This window comes from Diabrotica undecimpunctata, chromosome 4 (assembly GCF_040954645.1).
Source record: "Diabrotica undecimpunctata isolate CICGRU chromosome 4, icDiaUnde3, whole genome shotgun sequence".
Lineage (NCBI taxonomy): Eukaryota > Metazoa > Arthropoda > Insecta > Coleoptera > Chrysomelidae > Diabrotica > Diabrotica undecimpunctata.
The window spans coordinates 11,029,796-11,042,036 of NC_092806.1; the positions used below are offsets into that span (position 1 = coordinate 11,029,796).

General features: G+C 31.0%; 1 protein-coding gene across 2 annotated transcripts; it reads left to right on the forward strand.

The window, feature by feature from the left end:
• The first annotated feature begins 59 nt into the window (after positions 1–59).
• LOC140439161 (uncharacterized) lies at positions 60–7,360 on the forward strand. 2 transcript variants are annotated; one of them, XM_072528890.1, is made up of 3 exons: positions 60–478; positions 565–2,974; positions 5,894–7,360. In XM_072528890.1, exons 1-3 carry the CDS (start codon positions 176–178, stop codon positions 7,177–7,179), a joined length of 3,999 nt encoding a protein of 1,332 aa, XP_072384991.1. In that variant the 5' UTR covers positions 60–175; the 3' UTR covers positions 7,180–7,360. The 2 variants fall into 2 exon arrangements, with proteins under 2 accessions (XP_072384991.1, XP_072384992.1); XM_072528891.1 differs by having other exon boundaries at positions 565–2,968; positions 5,894–7,358.
• Positions 7,361–12,241: the final 4,881 nt, after the last annotated feature.

Here is a 12,241-nt window from a genome sequence, read left to right on the forward strand (position 1 = left end):
TCTTTCTTGTAGGTACCTTTAAATATTGGGACTATCACTTCGAACACGAATAACTGACAAATTGACAGAATGGTTTTTAAATATTTAATTTAGTGTTTTGGTGTTTGGATAACAACTTATACAGTTCATTTCATTATTATTTTCAGATAATTCACTACTTCTAATTGTTTGTGCAATGTACGCTACAGTAAATAATAATAAAGGCCCAAACCTTTATGAAGAATGCGCAAAAGGAAACTTTGAAAAAACTTTGCTATATATTAAGAAAAACTTGGACGGACGCATCAATAATAAAATAGCCATTTCATTTTTTACCAATTGTTGTCAGGCCTGTATTCACCATAAAAACAATGTATCTGAAGAGGACTTGTATGCAATCTTAATTAGTCTATTACCAATTTTAAACAATTTGGAAGAAAACGAGATATCCAACTATGTTAAATGCCTGTATCATTTTGTTAAATTTTTCTGCAGTAAGGTAAGCAAAATTGGTTTTGTATCCCTCTCTTTTCCCTATATTTATCTGTTTTTATTGTTTCCATAATTGTTTTTGTTTGGTTTTAGGGAAAGAAAGAAATTATTATTAAGATGGAAGATATAATAATGCCAAAGTTCTTGCTGCCAAAAGATATGCAAAACCACATTGATTTATATTATTATATCACCACACTTCTTCACAATCTAGTAGCAAACTCTGCAGTAACTGTCTTTGATGAGGTCTCATACAAAATCTGCTCCCTTATTTTGAAAATATGCACAACTTGCTTCGATACAATAAAAACAATTCAAGTATCATCTAACTGCTTTACAATTTTAACAGGAATGGACGTACCTGTGAATTATATGATGGATTTTTATCAAAAATTGTTGGAATGTCTTGCAAAACACTCTATTAATAATGAAAAAAGTGTTATTAGACTTGTTCTAAAATTTTCTTATGAGATATTTTATTTGTATACAAGTTCTCATGACTTTGAAAAGGCAGAACTGTTTATTGCTGTATCCCACGATAAATTCAAAAATATGTCTAATATTTCTGAGTATTTAGAATTACTTGAAGTTTTAAAAGTATTTGTCATATACTCACCTCTACAGAAGAAAGACTCAGATTTAGAAATAAAAAAGTATATAGAAACTTTGAAAGTTTTTAAAACAAGAGTTAACTATAAAAAAGATTTTGTTGATTATCTAGGAAAGATTTTACGCACTTCTATAGATTATTATTCTAATATTAATTCTGCGGAATGGCTGAGTTTACCTGAAAACATCCAGTTGCAATATTTTAGGTTTTTTAGTGAATATAATTCATTGTTGATTTCTCTAGTAAGTCAAGATGATCCATGCAAAAATATATATGCAAGTATAAAATATTCCCAATATATTCTGCAGCTGATGAAAAGTACAATTAAAAATAAAGAAGTTAGCTTGGAATATCATCAAAGCTGTATAGAGTTACTGAAAACATTTTTGAATGAAATTGTAGTGCTTAAGAAACACAATGTAGATACTTGGAAACTAGCTTGGAATAGCTTATCTCTTACTATTTACAATATTGGTATACACTTGGGATATCATACAGAGAAAAGTCTTAATCAAGTTGCTTTAAAGTATCTCTATGTATTATTAAAATATATTCTCGTATTGGAAGGAAACAGTGAGGAACTAATTATCAAATATGAGGCACTGGAATCAACTTTTATTACTATTATTGATGTGCATGCTAATGATGTTAAACAGCAATTATCCTTCATTTCATTGGCTATATTATTATGCAAAAGAAGCAGGAAGACCTTTGTGAGAAAATGGATAGATTTAAAATACAGTCTTAGAGAAAACCCAGAAAATACTGAAGATATGAAAGCAGTGACACTACTCTCTGCTTTGGATGCCATACAAAACATATTACCTGACTTAAAATTAGATAATTCGGATAAAATATTCATGTTAAACTTTGAGCTAGAGTTCTATAAGCAGAGGTGGAAATCTGTCGTTCCTATGATGTCAACAATAAATCATTTAAGGCAAATAAGTTCCACGGATTGCTATATCAATGCTATAGTGAAGTTATTCGTTGATATTGGTTTATTAAAACATGAAGACTTTCATAATATTGTAGGGAATGCTCTAGAAAGTTGCATAAACACACAGGATGGCACAATTAACTCTGCAATTAACTTAGGTATCTTATATTTTGCTTACTATAAGAGTTCTCATAAAGAGATCATTAAAAAGAATGCAAAAGACATGGAAAGAGTGGCATCTATAGAACCTTTAACAAATGATTTCGATCCCACAGATCCAACAAATTCAAATAATGAATTTGATATATTATCCAGTTATGAAAGCTTGAATTTGGAAGTGTTTAAAGACATTTTTAACAATTTAGAGCATTCATTGGAGGTTTTTACATCGTTTATAACGAAACTAACAACTGATTTGGAACATGTGACGATCATACAAATGTTTAATGTTCTTTTAGAGATGTCTTTGGAATTTAGACTTCTTTGTTTCAATGTAAAGTCTGTACAGGCTTTGGAGTTGGCTCTGTGTCTTGCCCAGTTGCTCAACATTGCTCCTAGTATTATAAAAAGCATTGGATTAATTCTAGAACAAACTGACACAAAAAACTATCTCATGGAAATTGCAGATAAGTTGATAGAAGATGAAACTTTCTCAAAATCAGACAATTTAGAAGTTAGTATTATGTACTACATAAGCAAGAGCAGAGTCTTGTTGTATGAAGACATGAAAAAGTCACATGAAAATTACATGAAAGCTAAAGAGTTGTTTGAACAAGTTCAAGATAATAATAGTTTTGCTGTTATGAAGTGTCAGTTACTTCTCTTGGCTTCCAAATTCAGTATGTTGCCTTGTAATTTAAGGGTAGAACCACACAGCAATAGTTTGCTGATAAACGCCTATTCGGCTGCAGAAGTAATTCTTGAAGAATACAAAAATATTCCTGTTGGTAAGTGTAAGTAATTTAATCTTCCTTCAATTTCAGCACCAAACTGCCATTTAAATAACTTTTATTAACAGAAAATTTCTGTAGAGAAACTTGAGGAAAATATACTTTTTAGATATGTAAAAATCTCAATGTGGCATAGTTCAGTATAACTAAATCCTAATTTGATTATCAAATTTATATCTTATAGATTCATTCTTATGTTTACAGGCTATTATTCTGGGTTTTAACTCTTTCTATAACTATTTATTTGTTGAAAGAATTGGGATTTTGTATTATGGTGGTTAACTCCCATTTAGGCGTTTTCATATTGCTATGTTTAAAACTCCTTTAGCTGCTGTGTGCATTCCTTCTTTGTATTCAGTTCATACGTAGGTTTCCATCAGTTCTTGGTAGCTTTTAGTTTAAAATTTGTACATAGTTGTCTCAACCACACAATTATGTTGAAACTCTGAAATTACGAAGCTATAAGTTTTGGATGACGCTGAGTTGAAATCTAATGTCATGCATTCCAGAAGTAGATGTCAACTTTGTTATTTTCAATATAACCCAATATTTTTTATTTTATTTTCGAATCCTGCATGAAATTCTAGATACAGTTTGTGCACAATAAAAATGAAACATTTTCAAGATATTTCGATTTTTTCAAAAATTTTGAAAAGATCCTAGTCCACATTGAATAAAAACATCTATATTAATAACGAGTCTAGCAACGTGAAATTGGAAACATTGATATTTCATACAGGGTGTTTTAAACTTATCTGCCAACATGCAAAATTTAATTCATTGATAAGTTGCTTACTTGAAATAGAACATCCTGTATGAAACCATTTTCATATCATTTGTTGCAACGCTACAATTATGTGATCTTCCGCGAAGTGAACACGTATTTTAGTGTTGTGAGTAATATGGAAAGTGAAAGCAGTAAAAGTAAACGACTTCGACGAAGCAATTTTTCGATGGGAGAAAAACTATTATAATATAATAGTTTTTTCTCCCATCGAAAAATTTGGACGTCGTTTACTTTTACTGCTTTCACTTTCCATATTACTCACAACACTAAAATACGTGTTCACTGCTTAGCTAATCTAATCGATATGTGAGTCATGTCCTGCGGTGGGGCCACGATGAGTAGAATACTATTTTGCTGACGTCACGTTGCATAGCAACGACGAATAGAATCGACGGTTGCTAGGCAACGTGACGTCAGCAAAATAGTTTTCTATTCATCGTCATCCCACCACTGTTTACTTCGATAGCAAAATAACTGAATCCCTGAGTAGCCGACTTTCACCGACTCTCGCGGTTTTAGGGAGGTATAACTATTACCTTCGAACCTAAAATTATTATTTATTGTAATTAACTCAAATTTATAAAACAATAATAGAAAGTATTGACTTTTACGGCGATGTAGTATATCTTTTCTAAGTAAAAATATTAAGAGAATAAAAGTTTTGATTCTAAAAGTATGTCGAGTGGGAGATAAAAAAAATTGAATGTATTAAACGAGCACTGAAAGACGTATGTGGCGTCCTTCATTTGGGGCATTTTTAGTGGCGAATTTAGATTTCTTGTCCCAAAAAACTCCAGCTTACCAAATTTCGTGTTGTTATCCCATGCCTGTCACGAAATATTCAAAAATAAAAGTTTAACTTTGACACCCTTTATTTTGGTTATTATCAACTTTTGTACTAAAGTAAGTTACTTTAAATCGGTCTATTTTAATCTCAGGAATCTAAGATTAAGTTATGGCCCTTCGTTACCAAACACCATGTATATTATATTAATATATATAATAACCCAAATGTCAATAATAATCATATTAAAATTAACATAATTATAAATAGGTACATATTTATTTAATACAAGTAGCTTTGTCGTAACTTCTTATGACATTTTTCGTACGCCATTGGAAGACCTACAATAGCAATGAACCGTCACTATTATTTCTAAGAATTTACTGCCTACAAATTAGAAACTTTAGTATAGTAGAGAACGTTATTTCCAAGATAGTTGGAATTTTAATGGTTTTTGTGCAATAAAAATTTTAGCATTAAAATTTTTTGATAAAAATTTAAATAGTGAAAAATATGGCCACCTTTTGGAAGCAGCCATACGACCGGCGTTACATACTGGAAACGAAGAGGTAACTTCAACTTGGTATCAGCAAGATGGAGCACCTCCTCATAACTTTGGGCCTGTTGCTCAGCATTACATGTTTGATGATAGATGGATTGGCAATTAGGGTCCGTTTCGTTGGACAGCTTGCCCTCCTGACTTGGTTCCTTTAGATTTTCGCATTTGGAGTTACATTAAAAATCGGGTATTTTCCAAACCTGTTACGACAAAGGAAGATGATATGATGCAGAGTCTTACTTGCTTTTAATTCTTCAACACCCCACCATATTTTCAGAATTACAAGACATAACTTAATGAAAAGGATTCATAAATGTTTAGAAAGAGATGGTGCTAATTTTGAACATTTATAAAACTTTATTTGTTTAATATTATGTTTAGTTATTTTAAATGTTGAAATGTTGAAGTATTGTGCTTCTATCACTTTTACTGCCCAACCCTCTGCTCCTCTATGCACACTACTATCTTATCTCCAATCTTCGATAACAGTCTCCCATAAACATTTTAATTAGCTTCTTATTGGTATTTTATGGTTATTTTAAATATACTAAAGGAAATACATAAAAAAAAAGAAATTCAATAAAACATAAAAAAAAAGGAATTGTAAAAGTTTAAATATGTTTTGATATTCAGTGAAATCAAATGTTTTTCTCAATATGAAAAATATTTTCTAGACCTATCTACCTTATTTACCTACCTACCTTATTTTCCTACCTACTTACCTGTCAATCTACAAAAGTTTTGTCTTCTATCGCCACTCTCCCCAGTGAAACGTTATTTTTTCTGTTTTAGGTGACTCCTCCGTTTTACTGATGTTGATCCAAGCGAAAAAAGAACTTGTTGAACTCAACTATTTTTTGAAATGTCCAAGAGAAGTACGACACTATGGGAAAGATATACTCGTTCTAATGCAAAAATTGGTTTTACCTCTACATACAGTGTCTTATCTTCTATATTTAGCTCATGCAGATCTGTGTTTGGAAAATCAAGATAGTTGTTATGTGAAAGTTAAAGACATTGCCACTATTTTGAACATTAAATCTAAAAGTGGTAGGAAAAAGTTATATAAAAGGTATTCCCCTTCGTCTCCATCTTTTGCTGAGGAGTCATGTGAAGCTCCGTGTACTATGAAGCATGAGAGTACCTGTGATTGTTACTATTGTGCCTGCTACGAGTACCAGTATCTAGTATTAGAGAAAGCTAGACTTAGTGCCTTAATTAACGTGAAAGACAACAATTTGGCAGCTGCTCAGGATGTTTTTCAAAGTGCCTTAGATTTATATGATAACTATGTTAAGAAATATTCGAGAAATCGACATCAAGTACCTGATTTTTTGCCTTCTTACGGATATTTGCTCCTAAACTATAGTAGTCACTTGTGGAGGTCAAAAAATAAGCCAGAAGCCTTTAATTGGAACAGAACTTTATTGTCTTTGTTAGCTAGTAAAAAATTACAATATATACACTTATATAGTGAAGCCTTGGTTCAGAAACTGGGATACCTCACTGTAAATATAATTCCTGAACCAACTCCGACACTTAAGGAACAAATGGAGCGTTTACAAGTTTCCAGTGAGGTAGTGTTACCAAAAACTCCGGAAAATAGACAAAGCCAAGTGTCTATCATGGTTGACCGTTCAAATTTGGAATCAGCTCAAAAACTTCAAGTGGTAAAACGTTTGCCATTCAGTTTTGCTTCACCAGAACCCCCGAAGAATAAGCCAGTCAAAGTAATAGAAAAGACGCCAGCACCTAAGATACAAATTTATACAGAGTCTTCGGAAAAAAAGACACGACGAAAGGCTGTGTCAAAAGTACCACCAGTATTAACATTTTCAGAAAGCATTCCTGATTCAACACAAACAGCTCTTAGTAGTGCTTTGAAGTCTCGCACCAAATTACTGACGGCTAAAATAAAGCAAACATCCAAAATACCTGACGCCTTCGAAGGTGAGGAAGTTGCTATAGTTAGTACGCGAAGTCAGGCCAGAAAGAATTTGTTAAAGGAAATGTCTGCTCCCGATCCTGATACAAAGACAAGAGGCACTGGCGCTGTGAGGAAGACTCGCAAAAAATAATGTGGGTAAAAATCAACTTTTAGCTCAATTTTTGATGTGATCTTTAGTATATTTATACAGTTCTGTGGATTGTATATATTCGAAAATAATTGTTATTTAATTTAAAAAATGATGTAGATATATTTTTAATAATGTTGTTGTAAGAACAAATAATAAAAAATTTCTAAGTAAAACATTTTTTCACATTTCAACCTATTTCACATGTCAAAATACTATTGGTACGTCACTGGTAGATGACCCAGGAAAAAAATTCGCCGCCGCATTATAGATTAAGACAGAGAATAAATTAATAGTATTCACAAAAAATCTTATAGGTAAGGTAGATCGTGCTATTCTTGAGAATACTTAAATATCTTCATCCTAAATATCTTAAAATTTCTTATTAACTTCTGCAACATAATTATTTTTATTTCTTTTTCTGTACACAGTATTTCCATTGTGATATTCGGCAGATATTCAATTTTGTTTTTTTAATAACTTGTCTAACTTTGTTAACTGAACTAAATTTTTAAGTGTCAGTTAATTTGTAGTTATCAAATATCATCAAAAAATCCATCAATAAGATCCGGAGATATAGAAAATCGTACTATATTCTATTTGGAAATGCATAATAATTGCACAATCTTTACGAAAGATTCAAACAGCTTTTTACAGGACTATTAAAAGCAGAACAGTGATATACAGATTGAACGAATTTAAAACGGAACATACGAAATCAATGTATTTCGGATCAACTCCGCTCTAGGTGGTTGGCCAGCAAAATGTTGTCAAATAATTATATTATAAAAATCCAATACTTCAGCGGGCTGCTGGATTCGGAACTCATTCAAGAACAAGTCAAAACTCCACCCAAATAGGTTGCCTAGAATCACTGAAAAAACTAGACTAAACAAGCAGTTATTATGCTGTCAAACCACTTATCGCTTCCTTATAGTCCAAGAGATAGAGCCGAAATTTTGAACTGATCAGTAATATGGCATTTCTCTATTGAAATATATTCATTGTAACTGGGTTAAGACTTTGCCTTACAGGCGGACGCCCCTCGTGGTACAGGGGGTGGCTATACAGGGATGAAGTTGTCATTTTTTTCGGAAAAATTAACGATCAATAATATGGCTGAAAATTTGCCCAGAGTAAGATCAATAAGATCTTGGTATAACTAGACGAAATCTCAAAGGGCGGACGCGAGAATGGATACATAAGGGGTGGCGGACAGGGGTGAAGTTGCAATTTTTTGGGGAAAAATTAACGATAAGTAATATGTCCGCCATTTTCATGGCTCATTATTTAGCCCCTAAAAACTTTAAATCCAAAAGGGCGGACAGCTGGGTTAGTACAGAGAGCCACAAAACGGGGTCAAATGTACCACTTGCCTGCGCATTTTAGGTCTCGGTAACAATTTTCAAACTGATTTTATTATGATACTTTTATACCGATTGATTTGAAAATTTGTATGCTCACTTCTGTTACTTTTCTGGGAAGCGTCAAGTAGAGTTTTCCTCAAAATTTTCCAAAAAAAATTCCGTAAATTAAAATTTTCGTAATTTTTTGAGGTAAAATCTAATTTGTAGAATCCTTTCGATTTTCTGTAAGTTACACCATGATTTTTTTCCAAAAATTTTCAAACGATTTTTCAGATAAGAAAAAAAAATTAGAAAAACTTTTCTAAAACATTTGATAAAACTCTACGTCATCGTCTGAATCTTTTATAGAATATTTTGTAGTTTTAAAATGATATTATGATAATGTTTTTTTTTCAAACTAAAGTCATATTTACTTTACAAATCACATTTTTTTCTTAAATATAAATATTTTACGAATTAATTTTTAATTGAATAAATGTTTGATATTTGATATTTTATTAAATTAAAGCAATTTTATAATGTTAACTATTAAATATTTTTGGTATAACAAATAGTAATTTTACTTATTTTTTATTACAATAAAAAGGTTTTTAAATTTATATTGCATAATAAATAATGATTGTTCAGATATAAGAAAAATTTGATTGATTATTACATTAATAATCAAATACAAAATATATTATTTCTATTTATCAATAGGTAAAATTCAATTTGTATTATACCAATAGTGGAATTATCAATTTTTTAAGTTTTGAAATTTACTTTGTAGATATTTTCAATATTATTTTAACTTTCAAATTGATTGAATTTTTTTCATTAGTTAATTATAATTTTACAAATTCTGTTTGGACATTAATTTTGTATCATTATTATTTTAAAATATTAAAATAATAATGATGCGCGTTTATTTAGATCAGTAATTCTAGACGCATGCGCTAAATGTAATAAGTATCAAGATGCTTTTATTCAACTTGGTGAAACTGGCTTCGATTGTAATGAAGTTTTTGAAACCTTAGAAACTTTCATATGTCACTTATATGGAACAGGACTGACGAGAACAATTCCAAAAAGAAAAGTAAACGATGTCAGATTTTCACTATTTAACCGGTAGTATAAGTTGCATGATGTGAACGAGCCTTAAAAAAAAACTAAAAAATTTCGATGCTTCAAGCTTATCACCATGTCAAGATGAATAATTACACCAACATCTACTGCGAGCTCATTATATTTCAAATATTTGGACAAATGCTCATAAAAAAGTACCAACAGAATTGATTGTTGAAGAACATGGTTGGGAGTTTGAAGATGAAACATATACATTCAAATGGTTTAGTGGACCTCAGATGCCAGAATCAGTTCGAGAAGTAGTGATTAAAAATGAAGCAGATAATGAATGTGATATTATTGAAAGTGAAAGTGACGAAGATGATGAATGTGATGACATCAATGAGAGTGAGAAAAATGACGAAAGTTTTTCTAAATTTTTTTTCTTATCTGAAAAATCGTTTGAAAATTTTTGGAAAAAAATCATGGTGTAACTTACAGAAAATCGAAAGGATTCTACAAATTAGATTTTACCTCAAAAAATTACGAAAATTTTAATTTACGGAATTTTTTTTGGAAAATTTTGAGGAAAACTCTACTTGACGCTTCCCAGAAAAGTAACAGAAGTGAGCATACAAATTTTCAAATCAATCGGTATAAAAGTATCATAATAAAATCAGTTTGAAAATTGTTACCGAGACCTAAAATGCGCAGGCAAGTGGTACATTTGACCCCGTTTTGTGGCTCTTTGTACTAACCCAGCTGTCCGCCCTTTTGGATTTAAAGTTTTTAGGGGCTAAATAATGAGCCATGAAAATGCCGGACATATTACTTATTGTTAATTTTTCCCCAAAAAATTGCAACTTCACCCCTGTCCGCCACCCCTTATGTATCCATTCTCGCGTCCGCCCTTTGAGATTTCGTCTAGTTATACCAAGATCTTATTGATCTTACTCTGGGCAAATTTTCAGCCATATTATCGATCGGTAATTTTTCCGAAAAAAATGACAACTTCATCCCTGTATAGCCACCCCCTGTACCACGAGGGGCGTCCGCCTGTAAGGCAAAGTCTTAACCCAGTTACAATGAATATATTCCAATAGAGAAATGTCATATTACTGATCAGTTCAAAATTTCGGCTCTATCTCTCCGACTATTAGGCAAGCTCCTTTCATTTAAAGGAGACAGATAGTTGAACGATATTTTATACAATGTCTATCACCGGGTATGGATTTATTTTTGTCCAAGTTTTATATTGGTCCACTATTTCAAATGCAGTTCAAACAGACATATATTAAATTGTATGTTCCGTTTTAAATTGGTTCAATCTGTATATCCATACCGTATGGTTTTAAATTGTGTACAAGAATGTATAAAAATCATACGACCACCGCGACATACTTCGAATACAAATACAAAAGGCAAATGAGCAACTCTTTAATTCAATATTGTCTGACTAATGTTATTGCAAAAAAAAAGATCTCTGGGAGAAACAAACTGAATAAGCTTCAAACTAATTGGTCGATCTATCTAAAATTATTCTATCTAAAATTATTAGTTTGTTAAGGACCGCAATACCTTACTTTTCACGTAATACCAAAAATGTAGGATGATTCTTAAAAGATATAAATAATTAACAATTATTTGTCAATTTTCGGAACAAAAAAAAAACTTTTAGAATATATATGCTATTTGGATATACGAATGGAGATTTGCAATAAGTCAATTGTCTGCATTAGGGCGCGTTATAATAAACGGCTTCAAACAAACATTTAAAAGACCAAATTTTGGAATTTTATTTCAAATATTTAAATTAGCGAGAAAAAAAAAAATGGAAAAATATAGGTATTTTTCGCACTGACTAAAAAACAACACAGTATTCTCTGCACGAAACTTGTAAGTTGTCTTTTGCTCGGCTTGGGAATATTTTGACAGATTCATTATTGGAAACAATTTATACAACACAAAAATTCCTATCTCTCGTCATTAATAACTCAAATAAACTTACTGTTGCAGACTTCTTTCGTTGAAAAAAAAAAAAAAAGAATAGTCATACTATAAACTTTCAAAAATAAACTTTAATTGGTGCATGTGAATATTTTTTCGTTTATGACTAATAATATGACTATGAGCACGTAGCTTGTTTGTATAGTAATGTGCAGTCACTGTCAGTCGGTAAAAATTACTACAAAATAATTACTAAATTTACTATACAGGTAGGACTGGATCAGCGAACCAAGTATAAATGTATGTTATAAAAAAGTATCTCAATCTGTAGTAACCACTTTCTTATTTATGAAAAAACATGTATTATTCTTTTCTCATTCATTTCGTGTACAACTTACGTTACTAATTCTTGGTCTACGCATAGTTTGTAATATGTAATTATTTTTATATTATAACGTCTTCTTGAGAATGATTGATGAAACACAAATCATATGAATGCGCCAGAAGTTAGGCAATCAAATATATAAAAAACTAGACATGCTTTTAAAGTTTAAATATGCGTTTTAATCAATTATTGGACTACAATATGTGTTGATTATTGTTCATCGCATATTCTACATTATTTTTATAATGTCTTCAAAGAGAATTATTGATAAATAAAATTCAATTCATTTACGTGTGCCAGACGATAAGCCACCAGATATACA

Coding starts and splice junctions, on each gene's coding strand:
- LOC140439161 (XM_072528890.1), top strand. CDS start 176: ATGTACGCTACAGTAAATAATAATAAAGGCCCAAACCTTTATGAAGAA. Junction 479..564: donor TTAAATTTTTCTGCAGTAAG/GTAAGCAAAATT, acceptor GTTTGGTTTTAG/GGAAAGAAAGAAATTATTAT. Junction 2,975..5,893: donor AAATATTCCTGTTGGTAAGT/GTAAGTAATTTA, acceptor TTTCTGTTTTAG/GTGACTCCTCCGTTTTACTG.